This window comes from Spermophilus citellus (genome assembly GCF_964194105.1).
Source record: "Spermophilus citellus genome assembly, chromosome: 5".
NCBI classification, from domain to species: Eukaryota; Metazoa; Chordata; class Mammalia; order Rodentia; family Sciuridae; genus Spermophilus; species Spermophilus citellus.
The window spans coordinates 11978714-12003238 of NC_138186.1; the positions used below are offsets into that span (position 1 = coordinate 11978714).

General features: G+C 42.5%; 1 protein-coding gene across 2 annotated transcripts; it reads left to right on the forward strand.

Annotated features, from left to right (window-relative positions):
* Positions 1-606: 606 nt before the first annotated feature.
* LOC308650139 (TBC1 domain family member 7) lies at positions 607-23564 on the forward strand. Of its 2 annotated transcripts, XM_081296128.1 has the most exons (8): positions 608-853; positions 2232-2351; positions 3477-3557; positions 6447-6634; positions 11957-12094; positions 19036-19181; positions 21320-21449; positions 22647-23564. In XM_081296128.1, exons 2-8 carry the CDS (start codon positions 2240-2242, stop codon positions 22731-22733), a joined length of 882 nt encoding a protein of 293 aa, XP_081152254.1. In that variant the 5' UTR covers positions 608-853; positions 2232-2239; the 3' UTR covers positions 22734-23564. The 2 variants fall into 2 exon arrangements, with proteins under 2 accessions (XP_081152255.1, XP_081152254.1); XM_081296129.1 differs by lacking the exons at positions 21320-21449; positions 22647-23564 and adding an exon at positions 20706-21260 and having other exon boundaries at positions 607-853.
* The last annotated feature ends 961 nt before the right edge of the window (positions 23565-24525 follow it).

Below are 24525 nucleotides of genomic sequence, written 5' to 3' on the forward strand. Positions count from 1 at the left end.
GGTAAGCAAAAACTTCGATAGCCATTTTAAAGATTAACTTTGTGACAGCTGAATCTAATACAAATTTGGGTTTGTATTTAGTGTAACTTCTATTTTATTTTTATAGCATTTGAGAGGCTGCATATTCAACGATAATGACCAGACCATAAATAAAACTGAATTCTGACCCACAACCTGCTGCAACCTGCGCAGAGAGCTCTTTTCTACAACCGCACTGCTGTCCAATCACACCTGCAGGAAGCCAGACGGCGGTCTTTAGGAGCAATCCAAGAAGCGGAACAGGAACTCACGTAAAAAGCAGCCCCGAACGGCACGTATTTAATTAATAGCTTAATTTTCCTAATTTTGCCCCTGCTTCCAGTTTAGGACTAATCAAAGACAGCGGAACGCCCTCCTCGGCCAGGCCCACCCTGAAGCCCGCCCACTCCTCAGCCTGCCTCAGGGTCGTGCCCAAAGACTAGCGCCGGGGGCTGATTCCGGCCCCGGGAGCCACGGACCGGACTAGACGTCAGGAGCAGCCTCTCCCCAGCCGCGGCAGATTCTGGAGTCGCGGCGGAAGCGCCGGATGGGCGGAGCTTCTGCGCACGCCCTCTGCGCACGCGCGCTCGGGCCCACCCCACGTGGAGGTGACGTCACGTCCGGCGGCCGGGGCGGCAGGGGCGACGGCGTCGGGTAGTGGCTCCGGGTCTGGCCGAGAGCTGGCCCGTGTCCCAGCTGCCTTCCCGCGCTGGCTGGGACTCGCCACCCGCTCGCTCGCTGGCCCGGTCGGTGCCCGCCGGCCTGTCAGCGGCCCGGCTTCCGCCGCCTCCCCGGACCTCTCAGTGTGAACCCGGGTGTGCTCCCACTCCTGGAGGTGAAGCATACCTGACAGGGACCGCGGGACCTGCGGTCTGGGGCCAGTTGTGTTTACCTTTCCCACCGGGCGGACGCTCGCGGCAGGAGGTGTAATGGGCAGTGTTTCCTTCAAAAGGGCCTTTGCCTTAATAGTACAGTCTAAGAACGGTTGTCCTCAGGCCACAGGACCTTATCGTTGTGCAGCTGTTTGAATGCTTTTAAAAAAATAAATCTTCAAACTCATTCTGCATGTTAATGAGTTAGTTTGCTTTTGTTTTTAAACATCTGATGGGTCGTCAAAGCTCAGTGTCCTTTAGAATTGATTTTCCTAAATGAATCCTAATCTTGTGTCTGAATCGGTTCAGAAGCTAACTGTTCAGTAAGGACGAAACTCCTTTCTGGTCATTGGGAATGTCTAGATTTTTAACTCTTGAAGACTTTTTTTTTTTTTTTTTTGCACCAGCACTTTAAGCATTTGGGTGAGGCAGTGCAATAAGTTTTTGGAAAGTGCATTCCATTTTTACTGTTCTTGAAACACCAAATTAATTCCATTTTTTTTTCTTGACTTACCATCAATATTATGAAGTCAATATTTTGAAAGAACTGGAGACCACTGAGCGGTTGAATTCTCATGCCAGATTTTAAATCGTTTTTTCTGCCTCTAACTCTGGTATCACTTGTCAACTGCCTAAATTCCTTACCCACTTCTGGTTATAATTTACTGCTGTTATCTGTTGTGGGTTTTGAATTTTAATATTTACATTTGATAGAACTGTGTTTAAGAGTAAAAGAGAAATAAGGGAAGGACTTGTGTCTTTTTACTTTTACATAATATCTCATTTTGCAAAATGCCCATTTTAGAAAGCATTGCTAAGAAAGAAAATTAAAATCATCTGGGATCTTAGTACAGAAAGATTGCCTTGCTAACATTTTGAAATATAGTCTTAATTTTTAAAATTAGTAAAAAAATCATAGTCTTTGGCAAAAACAAAACCAGAATTATAGCATATACTGTTTGGAACCCCTTCTGATAACATATCTGGTCTTCCCATTTCACTAATTTTTTTCCTTGCACATTTATAATAGACATAGAATATTTCATTGTGCTAGGAGCTCTAATAAGTAAAAATAGGAACCCTAGTGCATGAACCTCGTGCCATCTATTTAAGCAGAGGATTGTTGGCTTTTGTTTTGGTTTTTGGTTAAGGTGCATAGATGAAACAATGTTAGAGTTGTGTGAATGGGAAGATTTAATATTGAGTCCTGTGTAAGGGGAGACAGTTTATTCAACTAATTGAAAAGGTGGAGAAAATCATTGAAAAGTTGTCTAAATTTTCATTCTTTGTTTCTAGGCTCACTTATTTATTTTTCCTATGTCTGTCTCTTTTTCCTCCAAGAATGAAACATGACTGAGGACTCTCAGAGAAACTTTCGTTCAGTATATTATGAGAAAGTGGGGTTTCGTGGAGTTGAAGAAAAGAAATCACTGGAAATCCTCCTGAAAGATGACCGCCTGGGTGAGTTTTATATATTTAATTAAGCTCATTGATTCTCAGTCATTCTAGGTGTTCCAAAGTAAATAATTACCTTAAAAGACATCCAGGGGTCAAGGCCTTGGGCTCAATCCCCCCCCCCCCACACACAATCCAGGGTGTTATTGATACATTTGTTCGTGACATGGTGACAAATTGGTATATTTTGAAAAAAGTTGTAGGTTTTTCAGACTTATACTTAACTGAGAGCCAGAAGTTTTTGCACGGCCTCTTAAAAAGTCAAGACTGTTTTTTCTTATTATGCCTGCATATTTTCTTGAATTTCAGATATGTCGTCATAACTTCTAGGTAAACTTCTGCAACAACTCAGTCATGATATTCTTTTATGGAAATATTAAGGTGTATTATATATTGATATTTTAGGCTAGTAATAATAAAGCCCACCATTGATCAAAGTGGAACAAGCTAAACCATAGTTAAAAATAATATCTTATTTACACAGAGTAATTTTTGTTTATTTGTTTTGCAGGGCTGGGATTGAATCAAGGGCCTTATGCATGCTAGGCAGGCAAGCCATTACTGAGCTACATCCTCAACCCATCTAGAGTGTTTATAAAGTTTCACAAATGTTTATCATCTGGTCATTAGTCCTCATTATATAGTCTGTGTTTTAAGTATGCTGGCATTAATCTTCTCCTTTAATAAGTAGAGAAATAGAGGCTCATAGCTGTTAAGTATAATTTATCAGGATTTTCAGGCTAACTATACCGCTAGTAGCTATCGGAATTGGCAGAGTCACTTAACTACCTTGAGCTTCAGTTTCTGCATCTTCAGGACTGTTACTACCCAACATACTTATAGTATGGATTAAATAAAATAAATCCTATAATTTTAACTGCTACCAATATTATAGGGAATGTAATAAATATATGCCAAATGCCTCTCTTATGCTATTGATTATAATTGTTTTGAATAGCTAAGTTGTTGGAAGACTTTATCTAAAAACCAGATCAATATTGCCTTTCCTAAATTTGCCGATTCCCCTGAAGAAATATCTGAACTGTACTTTCAGATTTAAAACGTGAAATGTATTTTACATACTGTGATGAGCATGAAAAGCATCTAACTACTTGTTTCATTCTTCTTTAGATATTGAGAAACTTTGCACTTTCAGCCAGAGGTTCCCTCTTCCATCCATGTACCGAGCGTTGGTATGGAAGGTGCTCCTAGGTATGAAACCCAGGAGTTGGTAAATGTATCTTCAAAAATATTGAATATTGGGATCATTTTTCATCCTCTAGTCAGAACAAGGAGGATTTATTTGTGTTTTTTGCTGTATCTTGGGTCTTCCTCAGAAGACTGCTCACTATAAAACCCTTTAAGATGGTAACTTTAGCAGCAATACATTAAATATTACTCTTGAGTATCAGTTTATTAGTAATGCAAAATAAAGTTCCTGAAATAAAATGTGGAAAGAACTTTGGGCTAGGAGAGAAGAGAATTGGTCTTTGCTGTCAGCCCAGAAATCTGGAGGAAAACCCAAGATACTAGGCCTCAGTTTTTGCATCTGTACAGTTAGAATATTGAGCTAAATTGCTTGTAGATTTCTGTGAGTCTCAGTAGTGGAGCTATTGGAGTCAAAAGGAGTCACTCTACTAGAAGTGTGAGTGAGTCACTTTCAGTGATGAGTGGCGAAATGAGAAGAACTGACTTACTTAGTTTCTCTGGAACAAAAGGTACCAAAAGTAGCTGGCAGCATCCCCTTGGCGCCCAAGATTTTTTTCCCTGCCATTACTGAGCCCACTGAAGCACATAATACACATTTATTATCACCTCTCATTTTTTTCTTAAAAAACAATTCAAATTTGTCAGCTCTGGGATAGCAGTGCTTTATCAGAAATAGGAACTATTACTGTTATTTGCTAGGTCTCCCTGTGTGCCTGTCACTCAGCTGAGTAGTGTACCTAAGTTATTCAGAGTAACCCTAGAATTCCCCTGGGTTAGGCCTCTGTATCCCTTTTAAGTGTGCAGAAAATGACTTGCCTAAGGCCTCAGAGCCCTTGTCAGGAGATAGAGCTGGGGCTTAAGCTTTTTGTAGAGCTCACTTGAAGGTAGGCTGGATTATGAACCTCACTTTCTTTTTAAAATGTGTATATTTTCAGGGCTTGCGAAACCTGCAGTCCTAAGTGTGGTTGTATAATATGGAGGCAGAGAATACCGCCCAGGAAGCACTGCACAATGACACTTTGTTGTGCAGCTTTCAGCCTTTGTGCACTCACAATCTGCAGATGTGGGGACAGTTATTTGAGTTTTTGTCTTGAGTGTTTTTGCCTAAATCGTACTATTTCCAGGGACCATCAAAATAAATTCCTTCCAAGGTGGCAGGGTTCAGTTCTGCTGGGAAGTACCACATGTCTTAGTGACTCCAGTGGATTAGTCAGTACCCTTGTGCTCTGAAGCGTTCCTGAGTGCCAGTGCCTATGGGGCTTATCTTCACCTCTGTTTTTCTTACCTTTATCATGTAAGTCATTGCTCTGTTTGGAGTTAAAGGCACTGGGAATTTAGAGCTGTCGCATTATAAAGGACTTTTTTTAGCACAGGTTTTTGATTGCTCAGGGATTTTTGGATGCTGGCTTCCTGGTAACATTTTGGGTAAATGTTAGACTTTTTAGAACCAACTCTTAGAAAACAGGTTTAAGATTTAATGTGGGAAGCACTGGGCTGCTGTTAATGGTGTGAAGAAGGTCCAGCTACATCTGTCTCATGTGTATCGGCCCAGATGTGTAGAACTCTTCAGTGTGTCCCCTGGCTTCTCTGAAAGCCTGCATGGAGCCCTGAAGCTACGGTACATGTAGGTTCATTTCAGGAAAAGGAACATTTAAGTAGATTTTTTAGCTAGAGACTTTGAGCTCATCTGACTGCTGTTTCTGGAATGTTCTTTGGAAATCTGGATCTATGGTGCTTTGAAGAGGGAGCCATAGTCAAAATGCTCATCCTAGCTTAGCCTGCCCAAGTACTCTTCTGCAAGCTTTATGTACACTGATCTGTGTATTCATCACAACAGCTGTGTAGAATTAGGGGTTACTGTTCCCAGCGTTCAGATGGAGAAGCTAAGGCATAGGGAGATGGAGAAAATTGCTGCAGGTCCTCCAGTCAGTTAATTGTAGAGCAAAAAATTAAACCCAGGAACTTTGGCTCCATAGTCTGTGCTTCTGTACAGCCTGGTTCACTGAGTGAGGCTGGAAAAAGTAAAGCTGAAAGCCTTGACAATTCATTGTCCTCAGATATACTTAGTAGCGATGGTACTTTTTCTTATGAGGACTCTTGGGGTGCTGATTCTGCAGAGAACTTTCAGTTAAGTGTTTGCCCACTTCCTGCCTCTGTTAGATGAGGAGACACATGCAGAGGGACTGACATTGTTGTGAGAGTCCTGGTGTTTGCATGTCTGGGAGAAGACCATAGCGTTACTGTCCAGTGGTCTTTCCTGTATATTTTTTTCATATCATTTGCTTGTTAACAAAAGAAAAGAAAAAAAAAAAGACGTGGTTCTTATGCCAAAGCTAATGAGTATATCCCACATTTAACGTAGTGATGAGTATAAAATGTCATGACGATGAAGTATAAGTTGACCTCGTCAAAGAAGATCAGGGACTTGTATGGCCCTGAACATTTGATATTTTGTGAACAAGTTTTAACTATTGGGAAGAGAATGATTCAGCAGACTGTTGGTGTTTCTGAAGTACAGGAGGCCAAGTGCCAGATCCAGATAGAGGCCTTTAAAAGCTAACAGTGGCACGGGCTGACAACCCAAATTGAGTTAAACCATTATTATAATTGATGTGGTTATTATCTTGAAATCATGTGGCATACTTATTCAAAAGCTTTGGTGGTGTCATTTCATTTCTCTTTAATATAATGATGTGTCATCATTCAAATGTTGATAGCATTTAAATTTCAGATTGTTACAGTGAGAAATTATAAAGAATCTATATGGTAACTAAATATTTGTGTGGATTCTAGTCTCTCATGAGCTGCTTCTTATACGATTCTTTTAATACAAGAGAGATTTGGAGTAGTGTCTCAGGGTTCTGCCTTTGTTTTCCTTCTGGGTCTCTGTAGGGATCCTGCCTCCACACCATGAGTCTCATGCCCAGGTGATGATGTACCGCAAGGAGCAGTACTCTGATGTCCTTCACGCTCTGAAAGTGGTTCGCTTTGTCAATGACGCTACGCCTCACGTTGAAGTCTATCTCCGCATGTACCAGCTGGAGTGTGGGAAGTTGCCTCGAAGCCCATCTTTCCCACTGGTTAGTGGTCACTTTTGCTCAACACATAGCCCAACTCTTGACTGTCCCGTCTGCCAGCCTTTGATTGCATGAGGTTTGCCTTAGAAACTTTCACTGACGCCCCATTGTGAGTAGCATGAATAGCACATCTTTATCTGGCATCCATGACCCTGTACATTCTGACCTTGTGTACTTTTTAAAACTATAGTTTAAGTACGGTCGTACATTGTTTACCAACAGGGATACTTCTGAGAAATGTGTTGTAAGGCCATCTTGTTGTTATGCAGACATTACCGAGTATATTTACTCAAATTAAGACCACCATGACCAGGCAATTTAATCTTATGGGACCACAATCATATATTGGGTCTCTTGCAGATGTAATCACATGGCACATGGGAATGTAATTACAAACCTATAGAAAAATTGCAACTATTATCAAGAATTCCAGTATACTGTTTTTTCTGATTCCCATTGTTAACATTTTAAGGCATCTGCTTTGTCATTTTTCCTATAAATCCACACATGCTCCTTTTTTAAAACCATTTGAGAGTAAGATGTGGACATGATGCGCCAGGACCTCAGATATCTTCACTGTATACTTCTTCCCTTTTTTTGTGGGGGGGGAATAAAGGATAAAGTAGGTTTATTGCTTTGCTGGCAAAGGAGAAACATAGGGGGGACTCCTGTCCCAAAGACTCTCCCAGTCAGGAGAGTTTTAAAGGGTCCCTTGGAGGGTTATATTCCAGGTGTGCTCTAGTAGGCAGTCCCAGGGCACCCTGATGGCATGTTAGGATTCATTGGTTAATTTGGAAGATATTCACTTACCAGATCCTGAGCAGACGTCTCCTTCCTGTAGTGGGTATGTTCAAGGGCACTTAACTACGGGAAGAAAAGATACCACTGTCTCCCTAATCTTGTTAGGGAGGGCAAGAGGGGAGAAGAGAGAAAAAAAAAGAAACATTAAAAAAAAAATAAGCCTTAGAGCCATGAAGGCTACATTCAGAAGGTGAAGGGACCTCTGTTACATTTCCCCACTGTCAATTTCTACCTTCCATTTCTGTGGAAAAGTGGGCAACGATATCTCTCAGCTACTTTATGCTGAAAGAGGGCGAAGTTGGGGGAAGTGACCCAAAGTCCTTGTTTTCTGTCGGCTGGGGCATGGACAGTTAAGGATATTCAGCATCACAGCAGTCCAGAGGTTCCCGGTGGCAGTTGGCAGGTGACTGGACAGGGTATACATAGGCAAGATTTATGCTAGGACAGCAATAAAGAAGACAGCAAAGGGTTACTTTTTTGGTGAACAATTAATATGAAAACAACTAGTATTTAAGCCAGTCTCGGGAATATAGGCCACTGTTTACTTCTTGAAGACAAGAACTCACCTATAAAATAATCCTAGTACAGTCATCAAAACTAAGAAGTTAACATGGGGATAGAATATTAACATGTAATCTACAGACTTCATTCAAACTTGACAATTTTTCCCAGTAATGCCCTTTGTCACAAACAAACAAAGTTCTGGATGAAGATTGATTTTGAATTATGAATTGCATTGTGTTGTCATGTTGCTTTATTCTCTTCAATTTGGGACAATTTCTTCAATTTTCTTATCTTTCATGCTTTTGACATTTTGAGGGGTATAGGTCATTTTTAGAAAGCCCCTCACTTTAATTCTGGCTGGTGCTTCCTCCTGACGAGATCCAGGTGTCCACTCAGTGGGAATATCACATGGGTCACGTCCTTCTCCATGTGTTGTATCAGGAGGCACAGAATGTGGATTTGTCCCATGAGAGGTAATGCTAGTGTTGATCACCTGGTGATGGTGTGCCTGCTGGGGTTGGCACTGAAAAGTTATTGTTCCCTTTGTGGAGACTGTAAAACTACTACATGATTTTTTGTGTGTGAGAAATTTTTAAAAAATTTTAAATTTATTTATTCTAATTTGTTATACAAGACAGCAGAGTACATTTCAATTTGTAGTACACATGTAGGGCACAACTTTTCCTGTCTCTGGTTGTTCACAAAGTAGAGTCACACCATTCGTGTCTTCATTCATGTACTTAGGATGATGATGTTCATCTCAGCTACATGATTATTTCTTATTAAACTTTTGCCCATGAGTTTCACCATTTGTTGATGATTTCAAGAAATTTTTGAATTTTAATGTTTCATATTTAAATACTTCTGGAAATAGAAAAAGTAGTGCAGTGTCCCCAGACGCCTTTACCAGCATCCTCAACTGTATCGTTCATGACCCTGGTGTAGTGATCAGACCCAGAAAGCTAGCCACGATCCTACTCTAGCAACTAATCTAAAGATCTTACTGAAATCTGCCGACTGTCCCACTCATGCCCTTCTTCTGATCCCAGGTGCCATGTCTTCTTTAATCCAGAAAGTTCCACAGTCTCTCTTGCTCTTTCATGATCTTGAAACTTTTGAAGAGTACTGGCAGTAGAATTTTCCTCCATCTGAGTTTGTCGGATGTTTCCTCGTGATTAAAATCTGGTTATGCATTGTTCAAGAAGGCCACAGAGGTGTGATGATCGCTTCTGTTGCTGCTGGCCTGATCACCTGGTGAAGGTGGTGTCTGCAGCCTTCTCCACTGCAGTGTTACTGTTTTCCTCTTTGTGATTAATATGTAACTTGTGGTGAGGTTGAGGCTTATAAATACCCAACAACTAATAATTCTTGTCTGAAAGTTTTTAGTCCTCTGCCAAATGGTGGTTTTCTACTCCCTTATTCCTTCTGTGGTTATTAGTTGTTTTGCTTCTATCAGGAGGACTTTTCCCCTCTCTTGCTTATAGATATCAATATGGATTTATGATCCTTTCTTATTCAGTGACCTGTAATCTGTTACTGCCCTATTTCTTTTTGTGTTCAGAATGTGCCAGATTTGGCCTTTGGGAGCACTTTGCATCTGACACCTGTGTCATTTTGACAAGTTCCCATCATTTCGCATGTTTCCTAACTTTCTGGCACAAGATGTTCCAGGCTCGTCTTGAGCGACTGTGGTACCAACCCTCTCTTTTTGGAGGGGATGTGATATTCACAGACCTGGCACTAAATGTGCTCCTTTTTTCCTGGGCTCTCTTTGTTTCCAGGCACTCTGAGCAGAAGCTAGGAAATCTCTGTGCACATACTCACACTGGTATTCACCATGTCCCCTGGGTGGATGGGTGGGTGGTTTTGTGTGGCACTGGGGATTGAACGTGGTACCTCACGTGCTATGTGTGCTCTACATTGAGCTCAGCCCCTGTACATCACATTCTTTCCTTCTTTCCTTCCATCTATCTATCTGTCTGTCTGTATTAAAAACCCTGAGTTCACCTGTTGGGTCGACTCCCACTCCAGTGTCTCAGGTTCTTTCTGGCTGTCACTGTGTCCGTGCTCCCAGTTCCTCTGGTTGCCTATGTGGAGAGGCCCCATGATGGGGCCTCAGTGTGTTTTCTTCTTTACCCATTTCCCTGTGTGTAACCAACCCTTGGCCCTGGCTTGCAGGCCCTTGGGCTCCTTGGCCCTGACCCTCAGGGTGCAGATAGTCCTGGATGTTCACCGCCTCCTCACCCTGACCTCTCATCACCCCTCACACCTCCTTGGCCTTATCTGTTTCCTCTTCTAACCTCACTGGATCCCAACCGTTTTTTAAACTTCATCTGTAGCAAACCTTTCACTCTCGTTACTTGGACTACTTACTGTTATGAGAGAGGGAAGAGGAAGGAATAACTATAGAATCTAAGCTCTGGCTGTTTTGGTACAGTCCTCTCTGGGCATTTTAATGAAGGTTTTATGTGTTTGTTAGGTGAACAGGCTGCATGGTCCAAGCAGGGATTTGTTTGAGAGCCTGGCTATTCTATAAAATGTTCATTTTATTGTAGATTGGGCTTGGACTTATTTTTGTTTTTGCAGTTAATGATGTGGAACCCATGGACAAACCTCAGAGCTAATAAAGGTCATCTACTTCTACTGAATTTGTCAAGAGAGAAGATACCTAAATAATAAGTAGAACTTTTCACTTGACTGGTGCAGTGGGGTTTCGAGCACCACACGAGTTCTCAACCTACACATTAGACTAGGTTAGATAATCTGGTAGCTCAAGAAACGTAAATGAGGGGCTGCAGCTCCCACCCCACCCTGTTCAACCTTTCCTGGCTCCAAGCCCCGACACCTTCATTGCAATCTTGGGCACACATGCTGTTGGAGTGTATTTTTTGAGCATGACACCACACCCTCCCCTGGCATAGAGCCCCAATCATTTTTTTTTTTTAATTTTTAATCTGTGCGATTAAAAAGACTGTATGATGGTGCATGGCCAGGAATGTGGTGCCTGAAGGGCACTGGTCCTCTTCCCTTAAAGAGGAAGCAGTCAGGGACCTTGCATTGTGCCCAGGACTGCCTGGGAACCCCAGAAAGGAGACTTTTCTTTTTTTTCTCTCCTTCTCTGAACACATTTAAAAAAAATGGTTAGGGAAATTTATTCTCTATGATCCTAGCTCTGCTACTCTTGACATTTTATAGAATATTAACAAGTTGGAAGAAGCCTTAAAAATGAGATACTTTTTAATAAAATGTGACTTTCCAGGGAAGTAGAATGATACTTACTAGTTTCTGTTTAACATTAAAATCCTTCACACATGAAAGCTGAGGTGAAAATGTAAAACTTTTGTAGATAATAATGGTGTTTTAAAACAAAGTACATTTCCACATAAGGTTCGAGTAATCTTATAGCTTATTCTGTTGAAATTTACTTGAGGGTTTACTTTCAGATCTGGGTGTTGATGCATACTTTGAGAAATGCCATTCTTTTGATTCCTAAAGTTCTGATTCTAAGGATATTAATTTTTTAGATGCTTAAAGTCAGAACAAAATTCTCAAGGCATGTATGGATGCTTTGAAATATAGTAAAACCTTAGTTTCTTGAGTCCTTCAGTATTTGCAAATTACTGTATTGTCGATCTCTTTGGGTACTGTTTGTTCTATTGATCACATCTGTTTGAAGAATTTTCATCCAGCTCTGAGAATATTTTGGGGTGGAGAGTCAGTGCCTTGCTCATAATGGACATTGACTTGTGATAGGTTAGTGTTAGAAGTTGGAGAATTTGTGTGCTCAACCTGGAACCCAGCTGTTGATGAGCTACACTGATTGGAGCGGATTCCTATGGACGCCCATGCTCATCTCCCCCTTGCTCTGCTCTTTACTGGTGAACTCTGCTTTTTGATCCCATTTTGATTTATTAATGCAGTCTTTTCAAAATTTAGGGGGCAAGGTTTCATTTTTGTTAAAGAAATGTGTCTTCCTCCCTTCTCCTGCCTTGCTCTTGAGATTTATTATTAACCTTGCAGGAGCCAGAGGATGAAGTATTTCTTGCCATTGCTAAAGCCATGGAAGAGATGGTGGAAGACAGTGTCGACTGTTACTGGATCATCCGATGCTTTGTGAACCAGCTAAACAACAAGTACCGGGATTCTTTACCCCAGCTGGTGAGGGGTTGTTTTGTTTGGGGCTTTTGAGGGGTGAGCAGTGGTCCTGGGGTCATCAGTGAATACTCTTACCCCCTGCCGCTGCTACAGTTAGGAGGGAAGCCTCTGTTGCAGGACTCAGCAAGGTTTTCTGTAAGAGACGGATGGTAAATATTTCCAGCTTGGTGGGCCAGATGGTCTCTGTTGTAACCAGGCAAGCTCTGCTGTTGGAGCACAAAAGCAAACAGCGCACTGGAGAATGGTTGGGGTTGGCAGTGCCCTGCTGCAGGCCAGAGTGTGCCAACCCCTGCTCCGTGGTGTTCCTTACCCTGTTCCAGAATCCACTGAATATATTGAGAATGATCTCTCTGTATTAGTTAAGGTGTATATTTGCCTGCATATAATGGAAGCCCAAGAAGCTTGTTTTCTTTCATGTAATCAGAAGTTCAGAGGTGAGGCAGACCAGAGCTGGGACTGTCCTGCCATGGGGAAGATAGGACTTCTGCTTCTGTTTTTTTGCTCCAGAATTCTTTCTCTACTGTTCACAAGGTAGCTGTTGGACTGATAGTTATGGCATCCACATTCTGGGCTGGAAAGAAGGGAAGGAAAAAGAAATGAAGGAACAACTGGGCGTGGTGGTGAATGCCTGTAATCCCAGCTGCTTGGGAGGCCAAGGCAGAAGGATTGCAAGTTCAAGGCTAGACTAGACAACTGAGCGAGACTGTATGTCAATGAAAAGGGCTGGGGATGCAGCTCAGTGGTAGAGCACTCCTGGGTTCAAGCCTAGAATGGAAGAGAAAAAAAAGGCGAAGGAGGAAGAGGGACATGTCTGTCCAGCCTGCCACCCTTAAGCAGGTTTCCTTCTGCATGTGTGCAGGGACTCTTCTGGTAAGGTAAGAAAGTCTCCAGTCAGGAGGTGTTTCATACACTTCACTTGCTGGACACCAGAGCTCCGCAGCCTGTGCACTGAGTGTGGGGGGTCACCTTCAGGATCATGGGCTTCTTGGGCTAGGGCTGTCGGACCACATGGCGATGTCCTGGGAAGTGGTCCAGAGTCAGAGTTTGAAGGACAGTTTCCACTGGATGCATATCATTTCACACTGTCGTAAAGTGAAAAAATCTTAAGCTAAGCCATCATGAATTGGGGACAGTCTGCTGCTGGCCTCCACCTGCTGTGGATTCTGGGACACATGGATTTTAAAAGCTTGGCACATGTTCATCTCCTGTTAAAATGGGGTGCAGTTAGTGAAGGAGGGGTGTGTGGACGTGGGCCAGGCACCAGCTCTCTGCCCCGGGCCCTGGCTTGGGGATCCTGACAGCCAAAGGGCACTAGCTTGAGGGGTAAGCCAGTTTCCCTTGACCATTCTCTTTTTCCCCCCTTAGTCAGCTCGTGTATAGGAATGAATCTGTATGTTTTCCTTGGTTATTGAGTTGTTCATTTGAAGGTTGTACAGGATATGGTTACTGTGCTCTGGGGGGAGAGGGAATGTGGAGTGGTGGTGGAGGCAGGTGAGCCCTGGGGATCACTCTGGAGTCCAAATACTGACCAAGAGGGAGGGCCGTGGGCCCTTCAGGTTCATGGAGCTTTTATGAAAACAGTTATTATGTATTTCAGTTGAGTAAAATTTGATTTTTAGGGTTCTAAAATTTGATCCACCTAATTGATTTCAATAAAAATAACTGAATCATGGATGGGGAGCATAAGTAAATGTAATGCTAGTTGCCTAATTAAATCAGGAGATCTCAATTATATATGGTTTAATTAGCTTTTCTTATTTAATATTGGAGTCAGTGGCATTATTTTTAGGAACGTAAGTAGTATATGAACATATTCTTAAAAGAAGTTAAATAATCCAGATGAATCTCTGATTTCCTAAATCTTTACCACCTGCCCCCACCCCCTTACCTTCTCTAAGCAGTAAACCTTGCTGTCACCTGGTGAGTATTCTTCTAGACTGTCGCGCACACACATGTGTAAAGTGATGTTAAAAAGCACTTAAGTAGCATCATTCATGTACATGTGGCCCTGTAGTTCTTGTGTTTATTTTTATTTTTAACGTAATGCTTAGAGAAGTTTCCATGTTGGTACAGATAGTTTTCAGACCTGGCTTCTTTCAGTACAATTTCTGCCACCCTTTGTCCTCCACCCAGGCCAGTTATATCAGTCTCTAGGGGTGAGGTGCTCGGTGCTAATTTTTTAGAAGTTGGAGGCAGTTCTGTAGTGGGAGCCATTCATATGGAACCACTTTCCCTTCTAATTCACTCATAGTATTTCCTGTTGTGAGTTTGGCATAATGAGGAGGCAGAGGCGTGCTGACAGGAGACCCCTCTGTAAGTTCCCTGTGTGTGTGTCTCCTCTAGGTGGGGGCCTCTAAGCCAGTATGCAGGTGAAGGGGAGACATCTTTAAAATCTGTGTGTGCCTTGTTAAAATCTTAAACTCCATATCAGTTTATGCCCCCCAGACAGACTATGAGGTCTCCTCTTTTCAACCCCAGTGTCTGCACCTGATGGTGTCCATCTCTGAAGCATTTGTCCATCTGCTGGTGAAGTGCTTCTCATGTTCAGTTGTGTATCTGCAGTGTTGGGAGAGGTCGAGCAGTTTGCATATTTCTGTTTATTCTTTCCTCTCAGGAATCATGAGCATAGTCTGGAAGTCTATCCTTTACCTACTGCACATGTTGGGAATCATCCCCATCTGTTGAGTAAGACTTTTAAGTTTTGATAAAGTGGAGTTTCAGTATTCTTTTGCTTGTTTTATATGTTAAAACAACCTTTCCATCCCAAGATTTAAAAACATATATTCTTTTAACATCTAAAAAATGCTTAACATTTTCAGTTTAGTCTCCCTTCCCAGGGATTTCTCACGAGAGGTATCAGACACCACTTTTTTATACCTGCCTACAACACCACAGTCCTACCAGTGCACTCTCTCCCCCTCTGGTTAGCACACTGAGAATATTCTTCATGTCAGGAGTGCTAAATTTCCCTTATTAATCAACTACTTCTTGTCAGGGCATATCATCTCTGTGTTTACAGATGAAAATACTGAAGCAAGGAGAGATTCAGTCATTTGCCCAAGGTCACACAGTAACTGGCAGAACACACTACTTTTTCCCTTTTTTCCCCTCAGATTCAAAATGCCATCTTTATTATATATGGCATCGCTGCTTGTATTTGTACCTCTTTTCCAGGTTCTTTTTTCCATTGAGTTATTTGTCTACTCTTAGGCCCATATAGTTCAGTTAGTACAGATTTCTAGTATATTTTGATAGCTGGTAGGAAAAGTTCCCTCTTTCCTTTTCAGAAATGCCTTGGATATTCTTGAGTTTTCTTTTTAGGAATGAATTTTAGAATGGGAAAAATCTAATGTCCCATAAACTTTGATTTCCTCATTGGTAAAAACAGAGTTTATTTTAGTAAATACAATATAGTGCCTGACACGTAGTTTTTTAAAAGAGGTCTTTGGACTATAAGAAAAGCTAAACTTCCTGTCGATGCTGTTTGATTTGGGCTTCAGGCGATTTGCCTGTTGAACTTTGGTTTGAACGGTGCTGTCCTGAAATTCCTTGTTGTCTTGCAGTGGATCTCTCCCTCTTGGTCTGTTGTCAAAGCAGAGTTTCCATTATCCTGGTCTGTTACTTCTATTTTTGTAGTTTGACCAGAGAAATTTGTGCTCACAAGGTGCAGGCTGCTTTCTCACCACTGTCGAGGGTGATCGACAGTGACACTGAGGTTCCAAGTGATGTGCTTGTCACGCTGCATAGTTTTCATCCCCAGGATTGCGTCAAGGCTTCCTCCTCACTAGCTTCCAGAATTCTGCTCTTTGGCAAGGCTTCTCATGGCCACGAGGAGTGGAGGCTAGCCCGAGTCGCGTGGCAGGAAGGCCTCTTCACCCAAACTCAGTTGTACTCAGTCAGCAGAACACGTGAGTGGTCTTCGTGTGGCTGTCGCCCTGTCTCACAGCCAGCCCAACAGAGGTATTAAAATGAGCAGGCAGCAGCCTCTTCCTATGGGTGCGTCTCTTGTTGGGTTTACAGTCTGTTGATGATGTGCTTTATCATCTTCAACAAGTTAAGAATTTGGGTGCATGGGAATATTGGAAAAAAATTTACGGAAAAATTTAGAACCTAAAGGTTCAGTGGTAACAGAATTATAATAGATTTTATTTACCATTTGCTGAGTGCAAAGATATCAGGCAATACCTTTTATTAAAAATATATACATCCATGTTTGAATTCACCTGTTTTCTTAGCTTAAGCTGTAGCCTGCAGCACACATTCTTTCCCATCCTGCTGTGAGCCTGATGTGGCTGGCGTCCTGCCCTAGTGGGAGGTACCGATACTCCACAGTTTTTCAGGGCTCTGTGCTTCTCCATCATGTGTACATTCCCTAGTTTATTCAGCCTGTTCTCTGTTGGCCATGTGGGTGTGTCCACCTTACAGTTGTTACAGAGGCGCTGTTACAGATGAGCGGCTTTGTGCCTACATCTCTTCACGTTTGCCAGGAGAGTTTTGTTGTAGATGTCCTAGAAGCAGATTGGCTGGATCAAGGGGTAAATGCATACATGACTTTCCTAGAGATGACCCATCCCCCTCACAGAGCTCGTGGTCTTCTGTATCCTTGGGACCAGTGGATCCATTCCTCACAGCCAATTCCCCTGAGTGGGTGTGGTTAGTCTTTGGAGTTTTGCCATCCTTGAGGCTGACCCGTGCCTCAGGGTAGCTCTAGGTTGTACTTCCTTATGACACACAGAGTGGAGGATCTTTTCAGGTGGGTAAGAGCAGTGTGCATTGTTTTCTAAAGCATTCTTGACTCTTTCCTTCCCTATTTTTAGAAGCTCTATTTAGGGCTACTAACCCTTTAAGGTTATTTATTAACCTGGGAAAATACTCACAATTTGTTGAGTACAAAAAGCAGAATCTTAAATTGTATATTCAACATGAGCCCAAGGAATGACAGACTGAAGTATGTGTGTGTGTGTGTGTGTGTGTGTGTGTGTGTGTGTATGTGTGCACGTGCATGTGTGTGTGCAGGAAGAGTGGATGTGGTGCAACACACATGACTGGTGGTTGTCACTGGATGGTGTGATTGTAAGTGACCTTTGAATTCTTTATTCTTTTCTGCATTTTCAAGATTTCTTATACTAGCATATTATAAATCAGGAAGAAAAATTTATAAGAAATTAGCAAAAAGTGAACACTGAGTGATTATCAGTATATTCCTGAACTTCATATTAATTCATGGTATTCACTTACTCAAAAAATAACATATCTGGTGTTTACTATGCTAAGTCATGTTGTGAGTCCTGGAGATCCAGCAGAGAACAAGACAGGTGTGCTCCCTGCTCTCAGTGAGCTTTTAGTCTCATCAAGGAGAAGAGACATAACAGAGGATGATTTTAAAACATTCTTCTGTATCCTGTTTATTACCTGGGCTGGCTTGTGGATGAAATTCTCTTCGTAGTGAGACACAGTACTCGTAATGAGATGGGTGGGCCGGAGTCTCACTGAGTGCCAGCACTTGCCTAGTGTGTGCAGGGCCCAGGCTCCATCCCCAGCACCACAAGATAAAATAAAGATGTGTGTGTTTCACCCATGCACATGGACCTTTTGGCAAAACCGGCCCAAATAACAGAGTAGGCCTTCCCTTTTTGGCTTGTCCTCTGGGAACACCCCTTGTTTTGAGGAATGTGTGTGATATCCTTGAGGAGCTTGGGGACTGTAATAGTGAGTGGAACTATAATTTTATGGTGAAGTTACAGAAACAGAAAGTAGTTAAAGAAGCCCTGAAAGAGGGGGGAGAGCTGGGCCAGATGTTAATATGGGGTCCCTTCTTGGCTGACTCCTCTTCATTCTTCTGGGGTCAGCTCAGCTGTCACCTCTCCTGAGGAGCTGTTTCTGCTTCCCACACGTGGGTAAGATTCTCCTGGACGGGCCCCTCATTTCCTGCTTGCCCATCGCCGCATCTTAGCATCATGCTCTGTTGAAGCTGCATCTCTGCTGTCTCAGATTGCGGCTCCTTGAAGGCAGAGACTTGAGCTTGTCTTTTGCTCAATTGCTTGCATGGCACACGTCTGCTTCAGTGGACACTGGAAAGGGTATGAATGGCCTTTTTGACAGAGCGGAGAGGGATGGGTATTTGATAACAAATACATGCATTTGTTTTGGTGAGATGGGATCTGGTGTACTCTTCATGACAGTGAGTACAGACCTTGGGGTTTGCCCCTCAGTGTCCGTTCCTAGCCAGTGGACCCTAAATCCAGTGTGGGTCTGGAGAGCTGGCTCTATTGGCTCTGTGTGTCTTCCAGAGGGAGGCTACCAGACAGAATCCAGGTGCCTGAGTTATGTATCTGTTCCAAGAAATCCCTGTGCAGGCTTGTGTGGTACAGTGCTCATCCTTAGGAAGCCCTGTTGGCCGCACCTCCTGTGCTCAGTAGAGCAGTGGTGCATATCTGGTCAGTGGCTGATTGGCTCCTTCTTGCCACCATTTATTTGTCTCATTCTTCCTCTTTCTCCACACCTTAACCCCACTCTGTTTCTTTTGCTCGACCTCTCCTTATCTCCTCCTCATCTGCAATGTACAGCTGCTGCAGACCAGCCATTAAGGTCGTGGCCTTTTTCAGCTCCCATAACATTCCAACTTTGTTTTGGATTTAGCCTTAGGCTGTTGAATCAACTTAATGCAATTAGAGTGACCAGCTCTTCTGTTCTGCCTGGAACTGTCCCAGGTTTAGTACGGAGAGTATGGTGTCCCTGGAAGCCCTCCGGTCTTGGGAGGTGGTTACTCTTGTCCGTTGCTGACCTGGGCACTGCTGTGTCACATGGGACTGGGAGATTCTGAAGTTTCATCCTCTAGCACTTCCTTGAATTCAGCATGCAAACTTTTTTTCATCACAGGCTATAATATCAGGTGACATTATGTCATAGGAAATGAGTAATCTCTCTTCCTGTTGAATCTTTAGCCAAAGGCTTTTGAACAATACTTGAATCTGGAAGATAGCAGACTGCTGACTCATCTAAGAGCGTGTTCGGCAGTGTCCAAGCTTCCTTATGATCTCTGGTTCAAGAGGTGCTTCGCAGGATGCCTGCCTGAATCCAGTTTACAGAGGCAAGTATTTTTTTCACAGCAGACCAAAGACCTGGAGTTCAGGAAGAATCCTGGTTTTCATGTGACCATCCCCCAGCATGTAAATTGCTTTAGAACGAGAGGGTAGTTTGAAGCTACGCTCTCCAGCAGCTGCCATATCTGCACATGATTCTGCTTATTACTGCATACAAACTTAGAAAAATGGAGGGTCCCCTGTGTGTAGCTGTGCAGCAGTCATACCTGAAATGTCTTCAGAAGTTCATGGAAGTGTGAGCTCATCTTTTCCAGAAGTTGGCAGATCCTAATCTAGCAGGAATCTTCGTCTTACTTTAATCATGACATCCTTAAAGGAGCTGAGGGCAAAGATGTGAGGTGTAAGCAAGTCATTCTTAGGCATGTGTTTTAGGCATTTCTGAGTCCCAGCCTTACCCCTCCAGGACTTCATTGAGAAGAAATGCCAGACACTGAGCAGAGTCTAATACCAACCTTCAAAGTTTTAGGAATTATTAGAATGATCATGTTAGATTGGTAGTGGCTCCTCAGCCCTTGGAGAAGTTTAAGGAATCTGTCTCCAGATAGCAGTGAAATTGACTTTATCTCATATTTCATGTCCTTCTTTTGTTGTTGCCTAATTGTATAGCATTGGGGGATGTTAGTAAAACAAAATCTTTGGTTTAGGATCTTCTTTTCTTTCCCTGAAGATGTTGGGTTTGTAACAGGAGGGAATGGGCCTTTGGCACATTCCTAGCAGAGTAGTAATTTTTTTTTCAGGTTTTAAAAATTTTACTTTGTTATATATGATAAAAGAATGCATTACAATTCATATTACACATATGGAGCACAATTTTTCATATCTCTGGTTGTACACAAAGTAGAGTCACACCATTCATGTCTTTATACATGTACTTAGGGTAATGATTTCCATCTCATTCGCCGTCTTTCCTACCCCCATGCCCCCTCCCTTCCCCTCCAATTCCTCTGCCCTATCTAGAATTCGTCTATTCCTCCCATGTTCCTCCCCCGAAACTCCACTGTGAATCAGCCTCCTTATATCAGAGAAAACATTTGGCATTTGTTTTTTTGGGATTGGCTAACTTCACTTAGCATTTTATTCTCCGACTCCATCCATTTACCTGTAAATGCCATGATTTTATTTTCTTTTAATATTCCATTATGTATATTTACCCCATTTTCTTTATCCATTCATCTACTGAAGGCATCTAGATTGGTTCTACAGTTTAGCTCTTGTGAATTGTGCTGCTATAAACATCGATGTGGCTGTGTCCCTGTAGTATGCTAATTTTAAGTCCTTTGGGTATAGACCCAGGAATGGGATAGCTGGGTCAAATGGTGGTTCCATTCCCAGTTTTCCAAGGAATCTCCATACTGTTTTCCAGATTGGCTGCACCAGTTTGCAGTCCCACCAGCAATGTATGAGAGTGCCTTTTCCCCCACATCCTCACCAACACTTATTGTTGTTTATATTCTTTTTCTTTTTTTAAAGAGAGAGAGAGAGAAAGAATTTTTAATATTTATTTTTTTTAGTTTTCGGCGGACACAACATCTTTCTTTGTATGTGGTGTTGAGGATCGAACCCGGGCCACACGCATGCCAGGCGAGCGCGCTACCGCTTGAGCCACATCCCCAGCCCTGTTTATATTCTTAATAGCTGTCATTCTGACTGGAGTGAGATGAAATCTTAGAGTAGTTTTGATTTGAATTTCTCTAATTGCTAGAGAGGTTGAACATTTTTTCATATATTTGTTGATTGATTGTATATCCTCTTCTGAGAAGTGTCTGTTCAGTTCCTTTGCCCATTTATTGATTGGGTTATTTGTTTTTTTAGTGTTAAGACTTTGAGTTCTTTATATATCCTAGATATTAGTGCTCTATCTGACGTGTGTGTGGTAAAAATTTGTTCCCAATTTTAGGGCAGTAATTTTTAGTGAACTTTCCACTTTCCTTTGCTGCTGATTATGTCAAGAATATATTTCAGTGATTCATCTATTTTGTTGTTTTTGATGATTATTTAGCAGTAGTTCTTATCTGAAGCTTATACTTAAAATAGGAGTAATGTGATCTTATTTTGTAATTTGAGATGTCTAGTGAATATAAATTTCAAATGTATGTAATTTGATTATATCTCCTTATTTTTGTAGGGTTTGGGATAAAGTTGTAAGTGGATCCTGTAAAATCTTAGTTTTTGTAGCTGTGGAAATTTTATTAACTTTTAAAATAAAAGTAATGGCACTGAACAATGCAGAGAAGATAACGAAATTCCTGGAAAATGTAAGTGTGCTTTATTTGATTCATTTTTTTGTGTCGGGGACTCTTTGTTTCTTTGTTTTGTTTTGGTACTAGGGATTGAACCCAGGGCCTCCCACGTGGGAATCAAGTGCTTCACTGCCAGCCACACCCCTAGCATCTTGATTCAATTTTGAATCTAGAAATGAAGTCAGGTTAGCAAGCCAGATTTCTTATTGCATTAAATTATTTCCAAGAAATAATATAGTATCTTTTTAACACTAAAATAAACTTTTTTTTTTCCTTAAAACATGTCTTTTCAAAGTTAGCCTCTGGATTGTAATGTGTGTACCCCTGTCTGGGGGCTGCTGGTCTGAGCAGCAAGGCCGTTGCTCAAGTGTGCCCACTGGGGATCAGAGTGCCTTTCCTAAGTGACTACCAAACAGGCATGTTTGGAGATGTAGCTGCAATTTTTTTCAATGGAGTAAGAACCCTGATGTCTTAGATTTTGTACATTCTTTCATTTCTGTTACTGTCTCAGATGTAATCTCAGTAGGATTAGTCAGTGTGCTAAAGTATTATCTAATACATATTGAAAAAAGACCCAAATGAATCAGCTTTGCCCTGGAAGGAAGGAGAGTTAGGCCTGCATGAATAATATATCATAGATAGGACCCCAAATCTATCCTTTTTTCAAAAAATAGATGTACACAAAACCTTTGTTTTATTTTTATTTATTTTTATGTGGTGCTGAGGATTAAACCCTGTGCCTTTCATGTGCCAGGCAAGTGCTCTACCACTGAGCCACAACCCCGGCCCCCCTCCTCCATTTTTTTAAATTAATATTAACATTTGAATAGTGGCTTGGAAAATAATTAGTACTAAGTGAAGATGTGTTCAGCAAAGAATCATAAGTATCATGATCAGAGGCCAACAGCCAGTGTCTGTGATGAGTAGTTTTCATGATCCTGTCATCCTGTGAACAGCTCTGTGAGGTTGGGCTGTCATTTCCCCCATTCTAGGGGCTCTGAGCCCCACGATCAGTGGGCAGTACAGAATTTGAACCTGGCTGTCTACTTGGTATGTTCTCAGGTGACTTTGAAACAATCCTTTTATGCTGTGCTTTCTGAACAGTAGTAAAATCTCCCATGGAATCAGTTTTATCAGTGAGCAGTGGATAAGAGAAGGTCCTCAAGTTCCAGACACACACGTCTGTCTCACCAGACTGGTTGCTGTTCACAGATTCCCCAGGACAGCTCGGATGCCATCGTGAGCAAGGCCATCGACTTGTGGCACAAGCACTGTGGGACACCGGTGCATTCAGCCTGAGCCTCCTGATGGTTAGGGATGGTCTGTCCCCTGGGCACTTTGTTCTTGTCACTAGTCTACTAAGCTGATTGGAACAGTTGTCTTGCTCTGGTGCTCAACGTGAAATTTTTTTCCCCAGTAAAATAATTTAATGAAAAAAGCTGGTGTTGCCGTGTTGTGGATCAGCACTTCACTTACACTGGAATGCCAAGTTCACTGTTCAAGGGTGGTTAGGAAAAAGCTTCTAGTTCTGGAAGCAGTTCTGTCCGGGGGTGGGTGTACTCAGGAGCAGAGAGCAGCCTGCTCCACCTCTCTCTAATTAGCACCAACTCGTCACTGTTGAAGCTCTATTTCTGGAATAAAAAGCAACTTCCTTTGGTTGACACCTCAGTTTTATCTTTTGTTGGTGCAGAACTTGTTTAAATCTAAGCTTCCTTCTCAGGCCTCATCTTGCTAAATAGGCTTAGAAATAGTCGTTTCGCTCTTTTTCCCTGTGACAGTTGAACAAAGCGTTTATTGAACAAAATATGTCTGGATCTACCAACTAGGCACGGTGCTTGTTTGGAAGTCGCTGCACCCTTGCTTTCCCCTCACTGGCTGTTAAATGCCGGGTAGACTTGAGGGAGCCGTGCTGCACACAAAGGGCGTGGGAGGGATGGCAAGTGAAGATTAATAGCCAGTGAGCCCTGGGCACATGGTGCCACACAGTCATCACTGTTCACGGGACAGTTGCCGGCTTTGAGACTGGGGAGTGAAATGGGGCCCTTTGTTTCAGATTTACTCAGCTGTCTGACCTGCAAGGGCCTGAGTAGTGAATAGGAGTCTCCACCCCACCCCACCCCGCCCCTCAACTGGGAGACAGACGATGAAATTACGGACAGTTATAATCCCAAGAACAGAGCCCCCAAGGTGTAAAATACCTGTTGAGAAAGAGTTGAGAGAAAATGGGGCTGATAAACCCAGCAGGGACCTCTGTACAGCACAGACCCAAGTTGTCCTCTAAAAACTGGCCACCCACCATCTGTCTGGTGATCTCCTCTGTGGGAGAACTGTGGGGACTAAGAAAGGACACGCAGAGGAACCCCTGCCCCAGTTGTCGCTGTCTAGTGATCTTGGGGGAGGTGAAATTCACAGAGAGGCGGTGAAGCAGGAATCACGTTACTCTGTTCAAGAGCCACGTGTCATTTGATGAGTTCTTGGTAGAACTGAAGCGATGAAGTCGAGGGATGCTAGTGGCTTCCAGTTCCAGAGGAGAAAGGATTGGCCGCCATCTCTGAGTAAGAGGGTGCTGTGAAGGCGGTACTCCTGGGAACCCCTGCTGGAATGGGGGAAGGCTGGGGTGCTGGGGAGTAGGGCTGGGAGCCAGCCAGGGCCTGGGGCTCGGGGAGGAGGGCTGGGGCTGGCTGACCTCTTACCCCACCCTCTGGCTGAGGCCCTGAGGATCTGAAGGCTGCTCTCAACTGCTAGGGACCCAAAATCAACACAAGTATCGTCTCAAAACCAGTGTGGTAAAGCCTTTCTAGCCATGGGGGTGGGCTGAGGGTTTTTTTTTTTTTTTAAGTGATTCAATTTGATACCATCAAAAGTTTTTCTTATTGAAAAACTAAAAAATAAATATTAAAAAAATTCTCTCTTTAAAAAAAAAAGAAAAACTTAACATCAGAAGAATTTTTAAAAGCCTACTGTGAGAATTTAAAAGTCCACTGTGAACATTTTTTAAAACCCACTGTGGAGTAGGGGAGGACCCAATTTCATTTAATATCCTAATTTTACTTTGCGGAGAGGTCGAGGGAGGAGCACAGTTCCTAATAAA

What these genes read in the sequence shown, in the direction of transcription:
- LOC308650139 (XM_081296128.1), top strand. Translation starts at nt 2,240, where the DNA reads ATGACTGAGGACTCTCAGAGAAACTTTCGTTCAGTATATTATGAGAAA. An exon ending in GAAGCCCATCTTTCCCACTG is followed by an intron (nt 6,635 to 11,956) that starts GTTAGTGGTCAC and finishes TTAACCTTGCAG; the next exon opens with GAGCCAGAGGATGAAGTATT. An exon ending in CCTGAATCCAGTTTACAGAG is followed by an intron (nt 19,182 to 21,319) that starts GCAAGTATTTTT and finishes TTATTTTTGTAG; the next exon opens with GGTTTGGGATAAAGTTGTAA.